The sequence below is a fragment of the Narcine bancroftii genome, chromosome 1 (assembly GCF_036971445.1).
Source record: "Narcine bancroftii isolate sNarBan1 chromosome 1, sNarBan1.hap1, whole genome shotgun sequence".
Taxonomy (NCBI): domain Eukaryota; kingdom Metazoa; phylum Chordata; class Chondrichthyes; order Torpediniformes; family Narcinidae; genus Narcine; species Narcine bancroftii.
This window is the reverse complement of record NC_091469.1, coordinates 270,381,621-270,407,938: the sequence shown is the minus strand read 5'-3', so window position 1 is coordinate 270,407,938 and position 26,318 is coordinate 270,381,621. Positions and strand designations below refer to the sequence as shown.

General features: G+C 40.6%; 2 protein-coding genes across 8 annotated transcripts in view; one reads left to right on the top strand and one right to left on the bottom strand.

Annotated features, from left to right (window-relative positions):
• Positions 1 to 26,318, bottom strand: part of saxo4 (stabilizer of axonemal microtubules 4) — a 331,023-nt gene that overhangs the window by 180,221 nt on the left and 124,484 nt on the right. The window contains exon 2 of one of the 4 annotated variants that reach the window (XM_069898913.1): positions 12,449 to 12,509. The exons of the other annotated variants lie outside the window; for them this stretch is intronic. The gene's annotated coding sequence lies outside the window, so the exon portion shown is untranslated. The remainder of the gene's footprint in view (positions 1 to 12,448; positions 12,510 to 26,318) is intronic. 4 annotated transcript variants of the gene reach the window in all.
• Positions 1 to 26,318, top strand: part of eps8l2 (EPS8 signaling adaptor L2) — a 165,796-nt gene that overhangs the window by 16,381 nt on the left and 123,097 nt on the right. The window contains exon 2 of one of the 4 annotated variants that reach the window (XM_069898836.1): positions 17,569 to 17,719. The exons of 2 other annotated variants lie outside the window; for them this stretch is intronic. In XM_069898836.1, coding sequence (XP_069754937.1) covers positions 17,712 to 17,719 — 8 coding nt within the window. In that variant the 5' untranslated portion in view covers positions 17,569 to 17,711. Of the gene's footprint in view, positions 1 to 17,568; positions 17,720 to 26,318 lie in introns of those variants that run through there. One more of the 4 variants, XM_069898883.1, reaches the window with a different exon arrangement.

Here is a 26,318-nt window from a genome sequence, read left to right as displayed (position 1 = left end):
GTATACAACTCACTACTATGGTATAGTTTGCAAATTTATACATTGTTGTACTGAGCTACAAAGTCAAAGGTGTAAAAGGGAATAGAGCAGGGACACCTCTAGTGATCCAGTGCTGATGGAGATCATGGAGGAGATGTTCTTGCCCATCCACACTGGGGTCTGGGGATGAGGAAATCTGGATCCAATTACACAGTGGGGTATTCAGGTCTTGGAGTTTGCTGATTAGTTTTGAGGGGGTGATAATGTTGAGCATCCTGAGGTTCTGTTCAGATGTTCCAAGGCTTTGTGTAGAGGCAATGGGATGGTGTCTGCTGCAGACGTATTGTTGTAATTAGACAAATGGGAATGTCACTGCTCAGACTGGAGTTGGTGTTTTGAGAGGCTGGTATTGAAGCACTTCAGCACTAGATGTGTGTGTGACTGACTTGATAATCATTTGGGAAGGTTACTTTGAGAGTGCACCAAGTTCCTTGGAGTTCACTGAACTAGTGACCTATCATGGACACTCACCATCTCCTCACTTGTTAGGAAGGCACAACAGTGACTGCACTTCCTGAGAAGACTGAAGTGGGCAAGGCTACCTGCCACCATTGTCAACCTTCTATAGGAGCTCTATCAAGAGCATTCTGGCCGGCAGCATCTAATTTCTCCCTCCCCTTGACGTGTTCTATTGGGATTGTTGTCTGAAGAGGGCACACAAAATCAAGAGTATCCCTTTCACCCTGCACATAGCATCTTTCAGCTCCTCCTGTGGGAGAAGCGTTAGAATATCAGAGCTAGCACCATCCGGCTAAGGAACAACTTCTTCCCTCTGACAGTGAGAACGCTGAATGACCAAAGGAATTGCTCACACTAACCATCTGAGACTTCCATATCTACAAACATTTGTTTATATAGATAAAATACTTGTCCTGTATGTTTCCTCTGTATGTTTTGCACAGAGGACATGAGAATGCTGTTTTGTCAGATTGTACAATTAGATGACAATAAACTTGCTGCGCTCTTGAGCATAGGTACAACTGAGACCAAGTTGAAACAAATGAGCATCTTGCTCTGTTGGAGTGAGATGATGATATTGTGAATACACTGGTTGGCCAGTACAAGTTTTCCATATTTGGCCAGGTACTCTGTCCAGACCAGATGCTTTCCTCTGATTCTCTCTCATGAAGGCAGCCCACCCATCACCTTCTGATATTGACAGGATCATCAGGGAACATGGGATGTGCAGTGATGGTTCTTCTTTGATCTGGTGGTCAAATTGGGCATAGAAGCTATAGGCTCATCCTGGAGTGAAGCTTTGCTGACTCCTTTTTTATTGCTTAGTAGCAGGTTATGTAATTTAAGCTCTGCTGGCACAGGTGATGGGTATTTTCATAGTATATTTAATATAAACACAAAGTGCATCAGAGGACCATTGTTGCACAAACGGAGACCAAGGACAAGTTGAGGCAGATGGGCTTTGTAAAGTGTTCTGAAGGATGGAAAGACTGAGAAGGAATTCCAGAACATCTGGCCTTGGCAGTTGTTAACCTTGCTAAAGCTCGCATTGATTTTTTGTTTGTTTATTTATAGGATGTGTCAGTGCAGCACAATTGCTAAGTAAAGGTGTAAGGCACTCCTTCTATCCAATAGCCTATAGGTCACCCTTGGGCAAGGTGTATCTTTTTAGCCTCCCAATCAGGGTCATGTGATGCCATGGATTGCAGATGGTTTTTACAAGCAGATTCTACAAATTGGAATTTATGGTTGTGAAACTAAAAATGCTGGGCAGATGAATCTGCTGATCAATGGCCATGGTTCACCATCCAGTCTGAACACTGCAACTGAAGGCAATGGGAAACCACTTCATTATTTTTTCCGTGTATAATCATGAACTCAACATTGACTACAATATCAACTCAAAGATGGAGCTCTCACTGAAGGAGAACAGGGGAGGCAGCAACTACAATTCGGAGGATCAGAGATCGTAACAGATGGAGAGACATGTTTGCCCACGCCAAACGGCAAGGCACCTAAATGATGGGACTAGATGTTTCAATTTCTGACCTTTCACTATTGGTTAGTTGACCTTCTCTCAGTTAATATGGTCGATTTGCCTCAATTGTAATAATGGAGAATGACAACGAGGGAATATTATCTGGTATCAGACATATCTTCAGTTGTATTCTCTGGTATCATTGTGTGTTTCAAAACAAGACACCCTCTGCCAAGACCTGGGTGTGTGTCCCATATCCATTTCTCCTAGTGGTCATTTGGAGCCCAGATAGGATCCCTCCTTTTCAGTCAGAACCAGTGCCTGCTCATTTCAGCTGTGAGTCAGAGGGGGATTTAATTGCCTTTCTGAAACTGCCCTGTGATTTACTTTTCTCAGACACTTAGTCATGGATTTGATGACAAATCCTCTACAAACCATCTTCATCTGTGTGCATCCTCACTTTCCAGACTTGGCCTTCTGCTTCTGCAGTAAGATTAGTATAACATTCTTGTGCCTCATCCCTGGTACCTCCCAAGGAACCATAAGCTCAATAATGAAGACAATCTTCCAAGAGCTGGACTAGAATCCCAGATCTGGTCTTGGGTTAGTGCTGGCAATTTCTGGTGGAAATGAGTTGCTGGCTCATCTTCCAGTCTCTGGCTGTGATCAGATGGTCTGTATTAGTCTTGGATGAAACTGACATTGCACTCAACCAAAATATGCTTGAGGGTAGCAGGAACTGTGCAGAGAGGACATGCTGGGTCCTCTCCCAACTGCTGATTTAGATGTGTGGGAGAGGGTAAGTCATCATGTGTGGCTCTGATGATGAAGCTTGTTCTATTTGACTCCTTATTCCATATGTCCTTCTAGGCTAGTCTCCTCCTTTCAATGCCCTCTCGTCTTGCCCATTGCCCTTGTTTTGGTTGATATATGGCTTTGGCAAACCTGGTTGCTGCTTTTTGTCTGTGCACTTCCTCCACCACCAGTTGCTGACGTTCAGATGGCCTTGCTTTTCGCCAGGTGGGTTTCTTTGTTTCTAAGCCAAACCTAATAAACACAAGGTACATCAGAGGACTATTGTTGCACATAGTTTGAGGCACCAAAGGGCACATTAAAGCAGATGGTCTTTGGAAAGTATTCTGAAGGATGAAAGTGATGGAAAGATAGGAGGGAATTCCAGAATGTCTTGCCTTGGCTTGCATTGATTAAATGGCTTGGGTTTGTCCTTTTTTCTCCAATCCAGAAGGTGACAATTTAGAGAGAACGTGGGATTAGAGACCAACATTAAAAAGAACATCCATGCCACCTTCCTCACACATTTTGCCATTTTCCCCAAATTGCCACTCACTTTTACAAAAATCTATCCCTATACATTTTTGGATATTCACAACAGATTTAGTCACCACTCAGACTGTTGACCATTTTTACGCATTTGCTCAAGCTTTCAGCATTTGCTGATTTTTTTTTTTGCTTTATCAGAACATGAATGTGATTAATAGGACACTGCTCATAGATGTTGATAGTAGATAGAAGCTATGGATGACTGTAGATCTGTGGGAGCTGCTCGTGAACCAAGACGTGGTCTTCAGAGCGGGCGACAAGGCAGCTCTAGTGATTGCAAGAGTCAAGCTATCTACAACCATCAGGGAAGCGTGCGCAGGCCCAGCCCCTCCAGTCACATCCTGGACAGCAAGGATATGCATGTGCTGGAGATGCCTCCTTCCCAGATGAACTGAAAACTTTTGTGCTGTTTGAGGTGAAAAATAATGCAACAATGGAGAAGACCAACCCTTCTCCAAACAATCAGATATCGCATCTTACAGGGCTAATGTTAAGAGAGAACTAGGCAAATTCAACTCGAGGAAAGCAGATGGACCAGATATCATTCCAGACAGAGTGCTCAGAGGTTGTGTGGCTCAGCTAGCAGATGTTTTCACCGGCATCTTTAACATCTCCTGAGTAGTGCTGTGGTCCCTATGTGCTTCAAAGCTGCCACCATTGTCCATGTCTGTGTCCTGGCTCAACGATTACCACTTTGTCGCACTCATGCCCATCGTCATGAAGTCCTTTGAGAGACTCGACATGGGGCACGTCAAGCACTTGCTGCTCCCTTCACTGGACCCTTGGCAGTTTGCATGGAGATCCAAAGATGATGCTATCACCACCACAATGGTGGGCCTTATCAGTAACTGCAATGAGGCAGTATACAGAGACAAAATGCAGACACTAACAAACTGATGCAGAGTAAACAACCTGTATCTGAATGTTTTTTAATAAAAAACAGATGAATGTTGACTTCAGGAGAGCCCAAGGAGATCATACTCTCCTGACCAATGATGCCTCTACATTGACGTCATCCAGTGTATCCAGTTCCTTGGTGTACACTTGGCACAGAATCTGGTCCCTTAACACCAGCTCCATAGCCAAGAAAGCCCAGCAGCACCTACTTCTTGCAAAGGCTGAGGAAAGTCCATCTCCAACCTTCATTGAGATGTATTGAGAGCATCCTTTGCAATTGTATCACCACCTGATTTGCAAGCTGTACCACCTTGGACTGCAAGACCCTGCAAAGGATAGTGGAGACCATTGGGGAACCTCTTTCTAACATGAAGGACATCTGCAACACTTGATGCAGGTGGAAAGCAATAATTGTGAAAGACTCCACATACGTAAACTGTTCTCCATTCTGCTATCTGACAGAAGGTACAGTAGCACTTGGGGCCCTTGCATCCAGAGTGGGAAACAGCTTTTTTCCCCCAAGCCAACAAGACATCTGTTTTAAAATACTTAATCTTTTACAAATTGTCCAAGATGTCTGTCTATGTCCTCCAGTTAAGGACTGCCCATTATTTTTAGTTTAATCCTCACTCCCCATATGTATTTGCAGATGTGATAGAGTTGTCAAAAGTTGCTCCCCGTGAGCCAGCAATATATTTTGCACATTGCTAAGCAATCTTTAGTCCATTGTGTAATTCAAAAATGCCATGGTGACTGACGTCAAATCATTTCTGATGTTTAACAGCAATAATCATTATTTTGCCACATTTGCAATAGCCAGGTATTTTGAGCTAGAGTTTTAAATTTCTTTAAAATGTACATTCTGGGAACTCTCTGGATCTTGGATCTCAGACAATAGTTTGCTACAGATTTCTGTCAGTTACATTCTACCTGTGACCCAAACTATTTTGGAAGATTTCATTTTTCTTTGCTATCCTTTGCTTTTTATGTACAATTTCTTAAAGCTCTTGTCATTTATCAAAATGTTTTGACTTTAAATGGACAGCATAGACTACTCAACCACTAATCTCTCGATCAACTATTGTGCCTTTATCACCACTGTATCTTGTGTTCACTCGCACCAACCCTCTTTTCAATCTTCTTCAGCATGATGCTGAACCAAGCCATGAAAGACCCCAACAATGAAGACGCTGTTTACATCCGGTACCGCACGGATGGCAGTCTCTTCAATCTGAGGCGCCTGCAAGCTCACACCAAGACACAAGAGAAACTTGTCCGTGAACTACTCTTTGCAGACGATGCCGCTTTAGTTGCCCATTCAGAGCCAGCTCTTCAGCGCTTGACGTCCTGCTTTGCGGAAACTGCCAAAATGTTTGGCCTGGAAGTCAGCCTGAAGAAAACTGAGGTCCTCCATCAGCCAGCTCCCCACCATGACTACCAGCCCCCCCACATCTCCATCGGGCACACAAAACTCAAAACGGTCAACCAGTTTACCTATCTCGGCTGCACCATTTCATCAGATGCAAGGATCGACAATGAGATAGACAACAGACTCGCCAAGGCAAATAGCGCCTTTGGAAGACTACACAAAAGAGTCTGGAAAAACAACCAACTGAAAAACCTCACAAAGATAAGCGTATACAGAGCCGTTGTCATACCCACACTCCTGTTCGGCTCCGAATCATGGGTCCTCTACCGGCACCACCTACGGCTCCTAGAACGCTTCCACCAGCGTTGTCTCCGCTCCATCCTCAACATCCATTGGAGCGCTTACATCCCTAACGTCGAAGTACTCGAGATGGCAGAGGTCGACAGCATCGAGTCCACGCTGCTGAAGATCCAGCTGCGCTGGATGGGTCACGTCTCCAGAATGGAGGACCATCGCCTTCCCAAGATCATGTTATATGGCGAGCTCTCCACTGGCCACCGTGACAGAGGTGCACCAAAGAAAAGGTACAAGGACTGCCTAAAGAAATCTCTTGGTGCCTGCCACATTGACCACCGCCAGTGGGCTGATAACGCCTCAAACCGTGCATCTTGGCGCCTCACAGTTTGGCGGGCAGCAACCTCCTTTGAAGAAGACCGCAGAGCCCACCTCACTGACAAAAGGCAAAGGAGGAAAAACCCAACACCCAACCCCAACCAACCAATTTTCCCCTGCAACCGCTGCAATCGTGTCTGCCTGTCCCGCATCGGACGTGTCAGCCACAAACGAGCCTGCAGCAGACGTGGACATACCTCTCCATAAATCTTCGTCTGCGAAGCCAAGCCAAAGAAAGAAAGAAGAGTCTTGTGTTCTCTTTGTCTTGCAAATAGTTCATTTCAATTGCTATTTAACCAGAACATGTATATTACTTTGAGTCTGCAGCTACAAATTATTTCTCATTGACCTCTGCACTAATCACTGGTCTAGCCTTTCTGAAGTTAATTGGCTTACAATAGATTAATACGTTCATGGTCTTCCATGAGAGATCATAGATGCCCTCCTTCAAACAATGTAGCTTTCCCTCTAACATCATCAACTCTGCCCTCATCATATCCTTCATTGCCTGCAAAGTCTGCAGGAATAACCTAGAGATCAAGGAGGCAAGAAGCCTTCATCTAGAGAAAGGCTGTCACTGGAAATGCTACTATTGAATGGAAATAATGCAGTTTACCCTGTGATACAACAAAGCCCATAAAAATTATTTTAATGGAGTCAAAATAAATGTGTATCCTTCTCGAGATCAATCTGCCTGCAGTTAGATTCTACTAGGGAGTAGATGACTGACTTGACTTCATGTCGGATTTTCAACAAAGTGGGCAGTATTTCAGATTGTGTCAACAGTATGCAATTCACTGGGGGTGACATTGCAAATATGCCACTATTGTCATGCTATGGGTTCAGAGGCCTGGTTTTTAACTCTCTGCATGCACTTTTCCAGCTGACGTGTATATCAAACCAAGTCTCTCTCCAAGCTTTTTTTTTTTTTTTTTTTTTTTTTTTTTTTTTAAATTTTTTTTATTTTTCACACCATAAATCACATTAGCCATGATATACACTATTTCTTTTCACACATATACAGTGACTTTTTCTCCCCCCCCCCCCTTTCCTCCCAAACCACCCCCCCACCCCCCCCTCTCATCCATTTTAGGTATACAATCTAGGTTGCATTAAGCCAGTCAGACAATGTTGTCATTCAACAAAATTACACCAGAAATTCTACTGAGTCCATTCTTTTCTTTCCTTCTCCTTCCATCAACTTAGGTAATGTTTGTCCCCAGTAGGTTTTCGCTATTGTATTTAATGTAAGGCTCCTATACTTGTTCGAATATTTCAATGTTATTTCTTAACCAATATGTTATTTTTTCTAATGGAATACATTTATTCATTTAAATTTGGTAGTTTCTTCCTTTTAATTTGGTTATGTATTCCATTAATATTTAAAGACATATAGTTCAGCGTAGCCCTTTTATATTTTGTTTATCTTCTCTTTCCGTTTTTCCATCATTACCTTTCCTCCTTTTCCATTTCTGTTTTCTTATTTTCAACTCTTTATAAGACAACATTCCTACAACATCTAACATTTTCCTTATTCTCCTATTTCTATCTTATTTATCCCCAATCTCCCCTTCACCTCCTGAGTTGTCCTTTATCCCTTGTCGGACAACCACATCTCCCCTCTCCATTTGGATTTGCGAATCCACTCGCAAGCGTCAACTGATTTTGCAGTGACCGCTATTTCCCCCCACCCCGCCTCCCCCAGAAAAGATTTCACTTTTCATATGTCACAAAGGTCCCTCTTTTAATTCCCTCCTTATTCTCTCTATTCCATTACCTTCCCTTATTAATTCTTGTCTATACTATCTATATTTTCCTCTAAGTACAGATACATTCATGTATGCTCATTGTCTCTATTCACTCTTATACCTCTTTACCTGCATACATATCAATCATGATCATTTTTACTCTCATTACCCGTCTTCATCCCTCAGTCTATTTTTGTCTTTACCCACATACATATCAGTCGTGATCATTTTAACTCTCATTACCCGTCTTCCTCCCTCAGTCTATTTTTGTAATTGTTCTGCAAATTTTCGTGCTTCTTCTGGATCCGCGAATAGTCTGTTTTGTTGTCCTGGAATAAATATTTTCAATACCGCTGGATGCTTTAGTATAAATTTATACCCTTTCTTCCATAAAATCGCCTTTGCTGTATTGAACTCTTTTCTCTTCTTTAGGAGTTCAAAACTTATATCTGGATAAATGAAGATTTTTTGCCCTTTATACTCCAGTGGTTTGTTGCCCTCTCTTACTTTTTCCATTGTCTTCTCCAGTACCTTTTCTCTTGTAGTATATCTTAGGAATTTTACTACAATAGATCTTGGTTTTTGTTGTGGTTGTGGTTTAGAGGCCAATACTCTATGTGCCCTTTCTATTTCCATTTCATGCTGTAGTTCTGGACATCCTAGGGTCTTAGGGATCCACTCTTTTATAAACTCCCTCATATTCTTGCCTTCTTCATCTTCCTTAAGGCCCACTATCTTTATGTTATTTCTTCTGTTATGGTTTTCCATTGTATCTATTTTTTGAGCTAGTAGTTCTTGTGTCTCTTTAGTTTTTTTATTAGATTTCTCCAATTTCTTTTTTAAGTCTTCTACCTCCATTTCTGCTGCTACTGCCCGCTCTTCCATCTTGTCCATTTTTTTTCCCATTTCTGTTAAGGTCATCTCCATTTTAATTATTTTCTCCTCTGTGTTGTTTATTCTTTTTCTTAAATCCTTAAATTCCTGTGTTTGCCATTCTTTAAATGATTCCATGTATCCTCTAATAAGAGCAAGTATATCCTTTACCTTGCCTCTCTTTTCTTCTTCTATTTCACCATACTCTTCCTCTTCTTCTTCCTCTGGGTTGACCATCTGTTGTTTCTTTGGTGCCCTTTCCTCCTCTTCTATCTTGTTTCTATTGTCTTCTGTGGTCTCTTCTTGCTGCAGGTGTTCTGCAGCTGTCGTTGCCGGCTGTGGAGATCGACTCCCCAGCTGGTCCCCCCTCCCGTCGGTGTGTTTTTTTTCATTCGCATCGCGCATGCGCGAAACTTCGCGCATGCGCGGTTGCGCACTTTTGTTCGGCTCTGCGAGCCATTTTTGTAGTCCATTATTTACCGACCTGAGGGAGCGGGTTTCTCTCTCCGCAGCGGGCCTCTTCGGACAGGTAAGGCCTTCACCTTTTCCCTCCTTTGTCTTCTCTTCCTCTCTTCTTACCGTTGCTTTCGACTTTTCTTTTTTTGTCGCCATCTTCTTTCCACCTTTATACTCACTTTTCTGTAACTTTTATTTCTGTGCCTTTGTGTTTTCTCTTGTTTTTCCCGACTTTTCTGGAGAGGGCTGGAGTTCACCGTCCGGCCACTACTCCATCGCGTGACTCCTCCCAAGCTATTTTGTTGATGTGACTAATGGTCCAGAGGATATTGTGTTGTATGAGCTAACAAAATATTAATTAGGAATGAAACTATTTGATTATAAATATGCCCACACATAGGTAGCTGATTATAAATGGATATTGTAATGAGTAGAGAAGTAAAAGGCAGGGAATGTCTAGCTAGAAGCGGTGAAATGATAGCTTTGGATTCTTGGAGGAATGGGGTTTGTTCCTGTGGGTTGGTGTACCAGTAAAAGTTGGAGAGATTGTTTTTAAACAAAAGCAGAAACAAAGTTCAAACAGAATGAAACTGTGGGAATGGGTTGTTAATTGATGGGGGAAGGGGAGAGAGGAATAATTCTGAAAAGATGAAAATAAATAACAGTATTGAGACTGCTGAATATTTAGAGAGATCCCAAACAAGGCAAAAACATCTTCAGGAAAACAGCAAAAATATTGAACAAAGTCTGCATCCTCGATCCTGTGCACGGATCAAGTTGATAAGCAGCAGCACATATTAATTTATAGAGTTGAATCAAATTCCTAAAATTGAGAACTGGTATAAGATGAAAAATGGATTTGTGATATTCCTGATGACCAAACATCCAGAAATTAGGGAGATGAGAATGAGCCATGAGTGTACGGAGGGAAGATGCATTGTGAGTGGAGGATTTTATTTTTAGATATCTAGTGTTACAAGCCCACTGGATCCCAAGACCCAGCAGCAATAAACAGTCACCAAAACAAATGGTTACTTAAACAAAAGTTGCATTTAATTATCTTGAACGTCACTATTAACTTAACTAACCTAACTTAACCCCCTTCTAATTCTAATTGTATGCAAGTTCAGAAAAGTTATTTGATTCCCAGTCCAATCTCTCTTCTCAATCCTCCAAATTCACTGGCTGCAGGCGATTCCTATGATAGGCACAGAATTTAACATTTATGAAGTTCTCCGGGCTTTGGTACTTCAAAGGAAAATTATTATTCGTCAGGAAGGTTCTTCTCAGTTTTCAGAGAGATTTGTTGTTCCTGAACACAAACTGATCCCTTTTAATCAGCCACATCGGTGTCTTGCTGAAGAAACTTGCCCCTTATTTCAAGTGAAATATTAGGCAGCCAGTGCTCTCCTCTTGTATGAACCACAAGGGCTTTGACCAGGCTGAACAAAGCACTCACAACTTGTCTTCCTAATGGGATTTTTCCACAAGCTTGCTAGCTTGTCCTGTTCTAGTCCTAGCTGTAGCTGTGATTGCAGAACTGATCGATCTCTCTTTCTGAGGGAAAAACCTGTTTGACTGACTCCCCCTCTCCTTGCAAAAAAAAAACAAACCACATGACCCTCTTAGAACAGCGAGCAGCATTCCCAGCCAGCCTGCAGCTCCCAACCTCCTCCTCAGACTTTTATCTGTTGATTTTCAAAACAACAATTCATTAGTGAAGTCTCTTGGGCACTCTCCAAAGCTTTTGCCTGTCTAGGCAGGTGATGGCCTGTCTAGCTTGAGCAGAGCTCTAGTATTTCAAATGAGATCTGCTTTGAAGTGCTTGGATGTGACCTACACTTAAATTGGGGCAGGTTTTTTATCTCCCAAAAACCTATCTATAATATGTCACACTAAGCATGAGTATTTTGGATGGTCAATGAACTGAATCATCTTTTCCATGTGAGTGGAGAAATGAGTCTGAGTATTTGATTCCCAATGTTTCTATCTAGTAAACTGAATTCTATTTTCTATCACCACCAGTACAACAGAAGTTTATTGGTGTACTTGTAACTTGGTGATTCACATGATGTATTTAAAATGGCAGTAAATTTTACTATTGTAATAAAATGTAAATATTAGCCAGGCCCAAGTTAATCTCAAAGGAATGTACTGTGAGATAACTGGTTATTTGTGAGCACTAGAAACAAGAAGTCAAACAGCACATTTATCCAACAAGTAATTGTAAATGTTTAGAACATGGAAAAAAATGTTAACATTGAAACCCAGCACTTGTGTGATCATTATGTACATTAGGCTTCTGGATGAGGGAGGCATGGTTAGTGTACCATTTAGCACAATGCTGTTGCAGCACTAGTGACTGGGGTTTGAATCTGGTAGTGTGTGTAAGGAGTTTGCATGTTCTCCCCATGTCTGCATGGGTATCCTTTTAACTTTTTTGAGAAATTACCCTTCCTGAAATCTGACTCCTTCTAATTTTTTTATCTGGTTTTAAGATAATTCATATATAGCAGTGGTTCTCAACCTTTTTCTTTCCACTTGCATGCCACTTTAAGTATTCCCTATGCTGTAGGTGCTCTGTGATTAGTAAGGAATTGCTTAAGGCGGTATATGGGTGGAAAGAAAGTTTGAAAACTGCGGCTTTAATCATACCGAATTGATTTGTTATGTGCACGGTTTCACAACTCCAAAGGAAATGGGCCAATGACAATTTTTCTCAAGCAAAATATTTCAGTAACAATTGGGTCTAGAGCAGTGATTCTCAACCTTCACTTCCCACTCACATACCACCTTAAGCAATCCCTTGCTAATCACAGAGACCATTAGGTAGAAAAACTTCCATCTTCAGAAAGTGACAACGCCTCAAAGAACTGGAACCCCCATCCACTCAATGACCCTTTTAACATGGTATTGAGCTCCATTTTTTCCTTGATCTACCCTTTATCTGTAGGATTTCATTCTCATAGTTGTGATCCTTGCATCATGTGTTCTCACTTTTTTCTGCTCTTTTTGAGATTTCATATTCTTCATTCCCTATAATATTGGATAACAATGAGAATTCCTTCCCCTCACAGGACTACAATGGACAACAATGACTATTAAACTAAACTTTACCTTGTGAGGCTCCAAGTTGTTAGAGCTTCCTATCTGGACGACAAGCATGATGTCCAACTTTCTAAAAATAATTAGAACCGTAAACATAATGACAGAAGTCAATTTTCATAGAAATTGCTCTCGTGGACAACTTGAAAATGTACCCATGTCAAAGAAATGGCCCCCATTTTATAACTTGGCTGTAGACCGGTTATTGGCACGTGCAAAAAAAAAATGTATCTAGTGCATTTAAACCTACTTTGTAATATGTCAGTGGTTTGAGAATTCATTAGAGTGAAATGTTATTTATTAATTGAGTTTACATTCCGTATACTCCCTATGACTTTTTGCTCTATTCAACTAGTTTACATGTGACTCACCTCATCAGCTTGTCATGTACTTTCTTTCGATGCCTGGTATCTCAAAGTTTAAAAAATCTTATGACAAATGCTTAAATTATTTTTTCTGATGGTTTAGAGAAAGCAATTCTCATGAGAATTCTTCAAATTTGAAGAGCAGTTTTTCCTTTATTTGCAAGCAGGCTCAAACTTCAAGATTGAGAAATTGCAAGAAAGTGAAATATTTAGGAAAGTATTTGCTTAAAAATGAGCAAATAAGGTTTAGATTAAAGGAGCAAAAAACCAACAGCTTGTGAAACAGTATCTGTGAGGGGAAGGAATTTTCAGTATATTCTGATACAAGGTTGTCATCTGAAATGTTGACCATTCCTTTTTCTCCTCAGATGATGCCACTGAGTGCCTCCAGTAATTATATATATTTTTTGCTCTGGATTCCAGCATCTGCAATCTCTTTATGCCTCTATTTGAGTTAGATGACTTTTCCAATTGTGGGTAAATCTCCCTTGTCCATTCTAAAACCACTTGTTCAAGATTGGATCAGTGATGAGGTAACAGAAGTAAAAACAAGAAATCTTGCTTCTGATTTGTGTCCATTGACAACTCTGGAGAATGGATGAGTGATGGAAGGACAATAAATAAATGCTACCTGCAATCATCCTTCAGCTGCAACACTGGACAGAGGATCAGAAAGCATTCGAAAGTCCAGAAAAATCTTTCCTGAGATAAGAGACTACAATTATAAGAACAGGATGGAGAGGTTGGGACTGCTTTCTTTTGGAGAAGGCTGAGAAGAAATTTGACGGAAGGACACAAGTGGACAGTTTGAATAGTGGTAGTCTGTTCCTTTTTGCAGGGGTTGAGGATTTGGGAGTTCCAAGAACAAAATGAAGGGAATTGAGCATGATATAAAGGGGGTGAGGGGGTGGTGGAGGAAACTATATTTTTACACAAGATGGAATTGGAATCTGGAATGCATTGCCTGAAGATGTGGTGGAGGCTGATTCAGTTGTGGCCTTTCAACAGGATCCATATGCTGTATTACTAAAAACAAACAGGTTACTAAGAAATGATTTGTGGTGCTAAAGAGTTGCTCTGCTGGTGAGCACACCTGGATACAAATGGTTAAATAACCTCTTTTTGACACGAAAATTCTGATTCCAGGTAGCCTGTCGATATACACTGCAGACATGGCTATTGAAGAATGATCCTTGATTATCCATGAAACTAACTGCAAGTTGAAGTCCAAGTAATCAGGAGTGAAGGGAGGAAAATGCTTTTTTTTTTTAGAAAAAGCAAAGAGGTGCTTAATTTTAAATTGGATTGTCATTTCTGGTTCACCCAGAATGAGGCGGAATCAAACCGCAAAACAGTCTTGCACATCGCATAATCATATTTATTTAGAGAAACCAAATCAATGATTATTCATACTTGTACGAAGAAGGCTCCCCAAGCTGATTAATACTTTTGTATCCTGTTCATTGTCAATCCTGGTGAAGTAGATTTATTGTTGACTTTAATGTGGAAATAGAAAATTTGCAAATCTTTAGCCCCTAGCTTGTTTAATCATTAATTGTTTTTATTCCACTCCAAATAGAAATGCAGGGTAAATAGTTGCAAATGTTATGCCTGTATGGGCACAATTCTCTGATCTAGATTTTTATGAAACATCTTTTAAAATAATAATATAAACATGTATCAATTTTATTTTGACTCGAGAGGTGGAGGTTATGGTGGGAAACAAAGGCAATTAATTTTTTTCCTCATTTAACACCTATTTGAAAGATTAAGGTCAATACTTGTACTAAATCAATACAATTGAACATTTTTGGGCTTAATGATTTTTGAGCAATTTTTGAATGAACAGCTGTGTGGACTTCATAGACAGTGTGAAGTATGAATGCTGATGCATGATGGGCAATGGACCAGGGAAGGTTGTATTGGAAATTATGCTGGAAGTCCAGAGGAGGGGGATTCTGTAAATGTAGTGGGGAAAAATAGCCACTGCTCGTGTAATCTTTTCACCTCACTCGTCTGCTCTGCTGATTTCTGCACATTATTCCTTAAAATGATACCCATGTGCTAACACTCAGAGGGCAATTTAAAACAGCAGGTGAAATTTTCTTTTACTGAAAGACGTGTAGATGATGAAATTTTGTCAAAAATCTACTGTTATTTGAAAAGCATTCCAAGCCAATGTGAACAGGTCAATTCTAAACAATAATAGTCTATAAATTCTTTGGAAAACTAACCAGCTTGAAATATTAACACATTTGAACTGACTGAAATCGAAAAAGATAAGGGGACTGCACAAGGAGTTTTACAAAATGCAAAATTTCACCAGCTGGTAGTGCTAAAAGCAGGTGGTATGCAAACTCAACCAAATTTGTTGTTTTAAAATTCAATGGACCAATATGTTGTGTTGAAACTATTAAAGAGAATGCTTACCACTACCACCCGAGGATGAATTTCAAAACCACTTGAGGGTCGGGTGAAGTGTGCGGCAGTCACAGTTGATCAGAAGAGGCAATAAAAGCTGTAGCGTTTTGTGAAAATTACAATGTAAATCTGTGCTTTGAAGGAGTGCAAATATAAAAAAAAGGTCGATTAGATGAATAAATAACAGCTTGATTGGTGCCACACCCAATGATGTCCCAGACTCCATCTACACACTTTTAGTAGCTGCTAAGCAAAGTAATGTATTTGGTAGATTAACAGAAGAGATTTGGATCCGGAATAATGATGTAGATAGAGTGCAGCTTGGGAAGTCTGTCACAGTATTCTTGAGGTTCAGGATGGCAATTGAGCTTTTGCCAGGCTTGAAAGTCTTTCTGAAGGGTCTGAGTGTGACAATATTTTATCTGAGTGTGCGTTCCCAGTATTGGTAATAAAAACACAGATGCTGGAGGAATTCAGTCAGTCTCACAACATCCATAGCGGGAAAGATATCTAACTATCGTCTCAGGCCTGAGCACTTCTTCAAATTGAACTCCCGAGAAAAGGATCTGCTCTACAGTTTCCCTGAAAAGACCATACAGTGTGCACTCTGAACACTTGTGCATGAGTGGCTTTTAACTATATTAATAAGCAGTTTCAACAATCATTTCATGTGGTGTGGTTCAGTTTATATAGGACAAAATTCATTTTGAAAGTGACATTATTATCTAGACTGACTTGCATTCATGAAATGTCCTACAGGGCTGATGATGAAAATTTCCACAGGAATTTAATTCACTGCTATTTCATTTATTACCTTTCGGAGACTTTCATCTTGATCTACCTGATTTGATCAGAATTTCCTTGTTCTTTGAAAGTGTACTTGAAGGGGATCAGGGGTAAATTTGTGACAGATTAGATAGCATCTGGACAAAACAGCCAGAGAAGTTGATGGAGGCAGAACAGTACAACATTTAAGCAGCATCTGGACAGCTATCTAGACTAATATGAAATTAATGAGTTTCGTATAGATGGGCATTATGTCAGCACACAATATGTTTTTTTCTGAACCATTTTTAAGGTGTATAAATCTGGGCCAAGTCTGTCACTGCTTACCCCACACACAAATCTACAGCCCGTTGATCGACCAATTCTCATTGTTTAATTTAGAGATGCCCCACTGTAACAGGCTGTTGCAACTCATGACCCCAAGCTGCCTAAGTGCATCCACATGAAGAATTAATCTACCAACCACGTATATTTTTGAATGTGGGAGGGAACTGGAGCAGCCAGAGAAAACTCATGCAGACAAGGGGAGAACCTGTAAACTCCTTACAAATGGTATTAGATTTGAACCTCACTAGTGCTGTAATTAGCATGGCACTGACCGCTCCACTAACTGCTGCCTAACACAAACCCTGCTCCCCAGTTGTTTGCTGGTCATACTTCATCCTTGGTATACTGCAGCAATGCTGACAATCCTGGGATTCATTATAATGCAGCAGTATACATTAGGTTTTTCTGCAGCCTTTGCAGCGTCTACAAGTGTTTGGTGTTTCCTTTTGTTAAATTTTTCACACTATGAACCATACTGACCAAAATACAAACATTTCCCTTCCTTTCAAGCCAGGATTCAAGACCAGTTACAAATAAAGCTCTGTTTTTCCCTTGCCTCCTGCTGGAAGACTGTATTGGCTGTGCCTGTAAGTCTTGGATTCAATCTTGCATTGTAGCCCTGTGCTTGCTGCCATGCAATAGAAAGTATACAGTGTAGATCTCCAAATGACTTGCAGTCATAAAGATTGCATCCTACCATGTAATAGATAAAAGTAGAAACCAGCTCCCTGCCCCCTCAATATTCCCTGCCATTTATTTTGATGGTGGTTCTTTTGCTCTAGGCCTTGCTTGATGTTTCTGCTGTGCAGATCCTTGCAGCTCTTAATTCCTGGATTTTTCATAAATGTGTCTAACTTGTCTGTTAAATACCTTCAGTGATCTAATGGAGAATTCCCAACATCCATTTTTGAGAAGAATTCTGTATTTTTAAATGACTGCCTCCTTGAAACAATGTTCCTTCGTTTGTACCCTTCCCCCAAACTCGCATTTAAAAACATTTCAATATCTACCTTTTTTAATGTGTATGTGTCTCTCCTTGGAAAAACTGGTTCCCCTACATTTCACAGACAGGTGGATATTCTTATGTTCAGTGATTCATGTGATTGACTGGTGATCCTTGCTGGATGTGTATTTCTTAACCAGCTACACCTCATGTACAGGTCAAATTGTTCATTTAGTTAATATAGAAACTGCACTCATGAATATTTTTAAAATGATTTGTTGTTTCAACAGAGATTTCTCAATTTGCTACAAACAGAACAGTAATGTCATTGTGGAAGGTCAACAATAGCCTTTTAAGAACAAAAGAGAAAACTTAGTATTGTGTGTATTGGACACTCCATTCCTTCCAATGACAACAGTTACAAAGGCCTCAAATGCTGCGGTTAGTATTGCATTCTCTGAATTTAAAATCACACAGGTGTGGGCATTCCGACAGAAACAACATGTCACCAGGCTAAGTCCAAAAAACTAAGAACTTCCCAGCCACATTGTAATTGTATCAGTAATTTGTGCAATAACTGATTACTTATTTTCCTATGATTTCTGTTTCACTAAACAGGTGGAATAAATAATAATTAGCTTGAATTCTGCCCAAGAACATTAACAAGGTAAATCATTGCAAGCTAGAATGAATGAGTTGTTCATGGAATCTGCCCTCATCTACAATATGCTCACTGAAATTGAGCAGTTATTGCCTGAGTTACCTTGTTCCTCTAATATTTTGAGCAACAGGACATGGTCGATCAGTCCAACACTGGAAGATCCAAATAGCCAGGTGGATCTCACTTGCAGAGAATATATTTGTGCATCCTTGTCTAATAACTCAAAAGCAAGTCTTAATAATGAAGGTGAACATAATTTCCATGTTGCTCAAAAGGGCCCTGTCTTGTCTCTTCCATGGCTGTCGAGTCTGACATGTTGATGTTTACTCATTGCTTGTTCCCACCCAACGTCTTTGCACATTCCACTGCCACTGGATCCTGCTTGATCTATGAGATCCTGAGCACCACTAACAAGTCAATGGAATAGTGGAGATAAGCCCCAGCAAGTTTAAAAGTGTACAAAATCAATACAGCCTTGTTGAAATTACACGAATACTAGAAGTTGGGGCCCCAGCAAAAAAAATAGATTCAAGGTAACTTAAGTATGTGAAATTGGCCATAGATGATGGATATCGTACAATGATACGTGGGGATCATCAATTTAAGGCAAGTGGGGCAAAGGGCCCAAGTGACTGAAGGATGCAAAAAATATGGTCCCAGGGTATTTAAAGGAAGACCAGGAAATGAGCCTGCACACCCCATTGCCTTTTTAATCACTTTTAGGGAACTTCAATCAGGCCAAACTGAAGAAGTTTCTAATGAACTACCACCAGCACATCACCTGGGAGACCAGCGGAGCCAACATGCTTGACTACTGCTATGCAACCATGAAGAATGCCTGACCAGCCATCCCACAATGCCACTTTGGTAATCTGATAACCTGGCTGTACTTCTACTCCCAGCATACAAGCAGAGACTGAGGCCTGCAGCACTACTGGTGAAGACTTGGAAAGTATGGTCGAGGCAAATGGAGAAGTGCCTGCAGGATTGCTTTGACTCTGTGGACTGGACCATATTCAAGGACTCTTCAGACCTGAATAAATATGCAACGTGGGTCACCGACTTCAAGACCTGCATGGACAAATATGTGCCATGAGCACATAACAGGATTCCCCAACCAAGCCTTGGACAAATCAGAAGATGCACAACCTGCTGAGGGTGAGATCAAGGGCATTTAAGTCTGGTGATCCAGATCTCTACAGGAAATTTGTGTATGACCTGCAGAAGGCTCTCTGCAACAATGAAGCAATTCCAGAGGAAGCTAGAGTCAGAGACGGATACTTGCTAGCTATGGTAGGGAATGCAGGCCATTACATCCTATAAAGCAAGATGAGAGGGAGAAACCAAGGAGCAAGTCTATATGGAAGGTGGCCATGGCAGCAAACCATCATGGAGTTCAGCAGCTGAAGGATCCACACAGGCTTCAAGCAACTTGTGGTCAAAGGATTCACGTAGGCTATGGCCTGCGGGAGATTAGATCATGGGAACCAGGTATTGGAACCAGGATTTGAGAGGGTGTTAAGAATAAGAAAGGGCTCCAGAAGGACCTTGGACATTGAAGGCTTCCTGATCTTATCAGAACCAACACAAAAAACAGGCCATTTGGCCCTTTTAGACTGTGCTGAAACATCATTCCACTAGTCCCAATGACCTGCACCCATTCCAGATCCCTCCAGACCTCTCCCATCCATGTATCGATCCAATTTATTCTTAAAATTTAAGAGTATCTGCATTTACCAATTCAGATGGCAGCTCGTTCCACACTCCCATCACTGAGTGAAGGAATTCCCCCTTATGTTTCCCCTAAACCTTTCACCCTAAAGTCATGTCTTCTCATATTTGCCTCTCCTAATCTAAGTGGAAAGAGCCTGCTTACATTTACTGTTTATACCCCTCATAATTTGTAAACCTCTATACCTTGGAGCGCAGAAGAATGAGGAGAGATTTGATAAAGTCCTAACCTGCTTATTCTTTCCCTTCAACTCAACTCCTGAAGACCTGGCAACATCCTAATAAATCTTCTCTGCACTCTTTCAAGCTTACTGATACCTTTCCTGCAGTTAGGTGACTAGATCTGCACACAATACTCCAAATCTATTGTTCAAAATTGGCAGGTGACTCTCACACATTTAACCAGAGAGCATAAGTGATGTAAATAGTTGCAGTAATATTGGCTTTAATGAATAAAGAGCAAAATGAGAAAAATCAAGGAAATTTTAAAAAATCATGGTGTGTAAATGATTGTTGCTGGATCACAGGTGGTAAAGTAAGTGTGGAAAAACCTGGGAAAAATATATTAGTTGTAGTGGTCCAGGAGTCTAGCAAATGTGGAACACTTGATGAGGAATGTTTCAATAGTCAGTGGGTTAAATAGCACACTTGATTAACAGCTGCATATACATTAATATCACCTCTCATGACTAGACTAGCAATTTCTAAGAGCGTGCAAGTTAAATGAAAGTATCTGACATCTACTTAATATGCATGCCAACATCATGGTTTCCTTTGGCCCTGTGTTCAGGGAGCAGATTTACTTCAACATTGCACAATCTTTGTGGCTCAATAAATGAACACTCCTTTCATGACCTAAATCAATCTGATTCTATATTCATATTGCAGGCAGTAACCTGAAAACCTGGTGGCAGATTATGCAATCAAATTTCTATGTGGGGCTGATGCTACTGCGGTTGGAGGCCAAGTTTTGCAACATCAGCTCTTGGCTTTCAGACTGTTTGGCAAAAATTGGTGTAATCTAATCAAAGATTTCCTGAACTTGAGTCTACTTATTGGTAGATGGATGAAGGGAGTTCAGGGTCAACCTTGATTTTTTTTTTAACCACATTCTCCAATTACTGCCTAATTCCTTCTGTCTATGAAACCCTTGTTAATAAAACGTGAGCATTTGTGATATTACTGCATAATATGGGTGGCACAGATAGTGTAGTGGTTAACACAATGCTGTTACAGTATTAGTGATCTGGATTTGAATCCGCACTGTCTGTAAGGAGATTTTATATCCTCCTTGTGTCTGTATGGATTTCCTCCAGATGCTCTAGCTTCCTCCAACCCTAAAAGGTGTAGGGTTGGAGGCCAATTAGGCGGCATGAGCTCTTGAGCTGAAAGAGCCTGTAACTGTGCTATATATTTCAATTTAAAAAAATTTAATTTAATAACTGGAGTTTGCTCTTGCTTTCACATTTACCTCTGTACCCCATTCCATGCTGGAAGCTATTCCCATACTTTAAAAAAAATCCAAAAGAGTGGACTTTATTCACACAATATTCATGATGTGCTGCTTGCAATTCGTATAAGAATTGTACTCCAGCTGTATAAAAATGTCAATACATCAGCAATGTAAAAGTGCTTGAGGCATCACCATATATCTGAGAATAATACAATGCTCTGTGCATTGAGAATCCTATCCACATTGTCCCCTAATGATATTAGCGATGGTGGTGAGATGTAGCTTTGGATCTTGTAAGTGGAATCTGGTATCATTATCTGCCAACACGGTTTAGTGAGGATATTCTCTGACTTATGACCATAATTCAGACTGAAGGATCAGTCATATCTCAGAATGGATGTATGTTGGAATTGTGTGTTTTTTTATTTTATATAAAAAAAAAACAAGAAATATAGATACTTTGGTTGGCGCATGTGCAAGAGTTAAGCACCCAAATGATATTGAATAACTCTTGCGCATGTGCCAACTGAACTACAATATGTGAACCCCTTGCATATGCACCAGCCAAAGACTCGCACATGCGCACAGGAATCAAGATGGCTGCGCCCAGCTTAAGGACCCCAGGATGCTGACTAACGAGGTAAGTTTTTCTCTTGCATGCCCTGTATCCCTATTATAGTTTGTCAAATACAATATTAATGCCGTAAATTTATATTTTTTTAAACAAATTTTTGGTCATGTGTGTGGATGTATGCAAGTCACATAGGTTGCAAGTCCTGTATAGCCACCTTGCTGGAAGAACATAGAGGAAAATGGGACTGCCAATTTTTCTCGAGTATTGCGTGACAATAATAAAACCTTTACCATGCTAGCCAGATTACACTCAAGGAAATGATTTTGAGGTAATAATATTAGATTGAGTTGACCTTTAACCCGTTTAATTTTCATGCCCAGAGGTTTTGTATTATTTCATCTGTGCATTATACCCATAATATGAAAATAACACACCTTAAGTAACCAATTTTTCTAGTGAAGAAACTAATTTTTTTCACACTGCAACTGTCAACCTGATAGTTTGGTCTGTAAATAATCAAAGCCGTATACTTCGATTAAAATCAACACCATGATTTTTGTTCCACCACCTGCTCATCCAGGGAAGAGGCCACGGTTCCAATGGTGACCTTATTAACTACTTCAGAGTCCACTAAACTGAACGTTGTCCACGATTCTGAGTGAATGCTTAAGTAGAAGGCAAGTGTATTTAATGGGATTGATAGCAATGTGGCTTTTTAAACCTAAATTATTCTTCAATCTATCACAAACAACAATTTTGATTAATTGGTGAGATGTGAGAGATTGCAGGTTCTGGAACAAAATAAAATCTGCTGGAGGAACAGTGGCTCATTCAGAAAGTAGACAATGAGCTCTAGGGCAGTAGAAACCAAAGGTGGGGTTGAGAGAATGGCTCACAGATTTCCTTTCAAAGAGAGGAGGATGAAGGGTTTCGCCCTAAATTGTCAACAATTTTTGAAGCTGCTCAATCTGCTGAGTTCTCTATGGACTCTTTTTGCACTAAATTTGTTTGGTTTTCCATTTCTGTTGTAGAAATGGGAGTAATTACATGACATCACTCCCATTTGTGATGTCAGGCTTTTCTTTTCTGGGAAAACTTGAAAGCAATTTTTGGCTTCAGTAAGTGCAATCCTGAGCCTTTCCAGCAAAGGTTACCAAGTTTTTTAAAAAAAATAAAGGGAGGGTTTCTTCTCTATCAACATTGTTGATCATAAAATTGTGAACTGTTTTCCTCTTCTGATGTACTCATGCGTACCATGTGCTGACAGAAGTGATCAATTGTATGGTCATGAACTAGTTGAGATCAGGAGGTCAACACAAACTTGGAATTTAAGATCTGCAAAGTGACCTAAGATGAGATTGTTTTTTTTTTGCGTGGCTGGGTGAGGGTAAGAGGAGAAAGAGACACATTGTAATGCTGGCTGGCACAAGTAGATGTCTTCAGTGTAGGACATAAGTAGAACACAACATACAGGATGCAATTTAAAAAGTGAATTTGAGAAAACGTGATAGATTGAATGAAGAGAGAAGTATCCAGATTCAATTTATTGTTATGTCATACAATGAAATATTACACAAAATTTGTTTTCGTCGGCTGTCAGATTCGCCATCGGCAGTAATTGCTTGAAGCACAGTCAGAAAGAAGGAAAAGAAAGTCCCCTCAGTGTCCATGGATTTGCTACCAGTGCTCCCGCAGACACACAATCTAGTCCTAACTATTAGCAGTCTGAACTCCAGATCCAAACCTCTGACACAATCAGGAACCCTTCAGTGCCATGGACATCCTCTAGCGTCCAAGTTCCAATACCTCATACTACCTTCAGCCAGTTGAGCCAGTCTCCATCAGTGCACAGCCTGGTGTGAATCTCTCGACTGCAGTCGCCAGCTTCCACAGCCTCCGAACCCCTCACTAGTCTGCTGCAGTGGTCATCATCTCCTCTGCTTCTCCTTCTCAAATGGGGTAGTGTTCTCCCTGTTTTCAGCAACCCTCCGCCTGCTGCCAATCATAGGCGCTGCCATCTTGGGCGCAGACCCCACGGTTGCAGTATTTTAAAATAAAAGCATCATCTGCATTTACAGGCCGTTTAAGGCCTGTAAATGGAGTTGATGGTGGTTAAACCCCACAGGAACACTGTGTCTCTACTCCCCACTCTCCGCGGTTGTGCACCTGCAGTTCCGGTAGTGACTCATGTCTACACTTGCCATAAAGAATTCAGTATTAAGGTTCAGTCATCCCTGAAAGAGGAAAAAACAATATAACACTCTAACTTTTGGTAGTGGATAAAATTCTGAGAGCCTAATAATAAAAAGTTGTGTAGTCTCAATAAAAGGTCCCAACTTGGAGCATTGATTATTTCTATCCATGAATGCTAAGCCCCTCCAGTTTTTCTTTATTCAGAATTTGAATGAGAATTTGTCATGAAATTCGTGTTCTGTGACAGCATCACATTTATATAAAACCACCTCACAAAAATAAATATAGTGCATTAAAAGTCAAAGGAATGTTTGCTTCACTGATTATTCAGGAATCTGATGGCAGAGGGGAAGGAGCAGTTCTTGCACAACAGTACTCCTCTTCAGGCTCCTGTACTTTTTTTTTCCCCCGATGGTAGCTGAGTGAAGAGGGCCTGGCCTGAGTGGTGGGGATCCCTGAGGATAAAGGCTGCTTTATTAAGATGCCGCCTTTTGGAAAGGTCCTCGATGGAGTGAAGACTGTAATGTCACTGGCCGAGTTTACAAAGCTGGAGTTTTTTTCTTGTCCTGAGCATTAGCACCTCCTATACCAGACAGTGGCACAACAAGCTTGAGAGGGTTGTGACAGAAAGCTTCCAGCAAGTTAACAGTAGATTACTGAGGTATCTCAGTGTCCTAAAAACATGATTGTGAAGTTGAGGTGTTACAGAAATTGTGAAGGATTAAAATTAACGATGATAAAGTGTATTACAAAGCACTTTACTAAAAGTCTCAGGATTAATTGCAGAATCAGTTGACGACAGAAAATATCCTGTCTCAAAATTCCTGTGATTGATTCCTGTCATAGATTTTACAGTCACATTCTGCTCTCTCCTTGCAAGAACAAGATTAAAGCTACATTCTCATCATTCAGGTGATAATAACTTTGCCCACAATTTCCTCTGCAATTCTTTTACTCTAATGTTTAACAGATGTGTTTGTATACATTTTGGACTTGCATCAGCTCTGATCGCTAATTGACTCTTATTTCCCCTTGATGTCAAAATGTATGGGATTTATTATCAAAGGCTATTTCCATCATTCCCCTCCACGCCTCAAAGCTCCTTTTCCCCTGAGGTATAAATATTTGCTGTGAGTTAACTCCTCTTTGCAAATGGTGAAGCTATTTTGAAGAAATTATATTCAGGAGGCTTTTTTTTAAATTTGCTATGTCTGCAGTGCAAGGAACATTTGTGAGACAAAATAAAGAGGGTTGATGTGATGGATAATGAACATGTAATGCCCAACACCCAATCCCAACCAACCAATTTTCCCTTGCAACTGCTGCAACCATGTCTGCCTGTCCCGCATCGGACTTGTCAGCCACAAACGAGCCTGCAGCTGACGTGGACATTACCCCTCCATTAATCTTCGTCCGCAAAGCCAAGCCAAAGAAAGAATGCTGTGAGGACAGAATCGTGCTTAACTGTGATATAGTAAACACTACTTGTGCAGTTTGTACATCAATGATGGTAGAGATTACAGCATACCCATTCATGTGGGCAGCTTGGGCCTGTTGGCTGAAGGGCCTGTTACCATGCTGTATGTCTAAAATTTATACAGAATATTCACACAAGCAAATATATGGCAAATTATAATCAATTGAGTGTCTCATAAGACTAGTTATTTCCTGCAAGTAAGGATGAAGAGGCAGAGTGCAATATTCTGAGGAACTCTGCAATGAAGTGATCATATCAAAACTTTCAAGATCCAGGATAGATGCTGTAGTGTCTGGATGAGAAAAGAGAAAATTTATTAAAATGTCTAATTGCTTGCATGGTATTTTGATGAAGAGACTTGAGCATTTTACAATCAAACTTGCTGACGTTAAACATTCAAGCCTGAGGTTTTATGCATGGATTTCAGTAAGGAAACGTCAACTTATTAATTGACGAGCAAGAAGATAGAATGTGGCATGGGAATCATCTCCTTTGGTAGGATGTGAGAAATTGGCAATTTTTTTTTTAAAAGGATGTCTGGAATTCAGAGCAGAGTTAAACATGAAAATCTGCAGATGCTGTGATTGTAGTAAAAGTGCTCAGGGAACTCAGCAGGTCTCGCAGCCTCTAGAGGAGGTAAAAGTGTGAGTGACCTTTTGGGCCTGAGCTCTTCTTCAAGGCATGAGTAAAAAGAAGGCAGGTGCCTGAATTAAAAGGCTGGGGAGAAGAAAAGTGAGGGCAGGGGGAGGAGCACCGATCAACAGCCAAATAGAGATAATTGAACATGGATAGGAGGACAAGAGAGAGTAAAAAGTGATGATTGATTGGGGAAGGGGTGGCTCTATGAATGCAGATCTGGAAAAACTGAGACCAAGGGAAAAGGAAAACAAATAAAGGGAAAATTCAGAGTAATTATGTCTTTGTGAATGAATTGCACTAAGCTGATTAGAA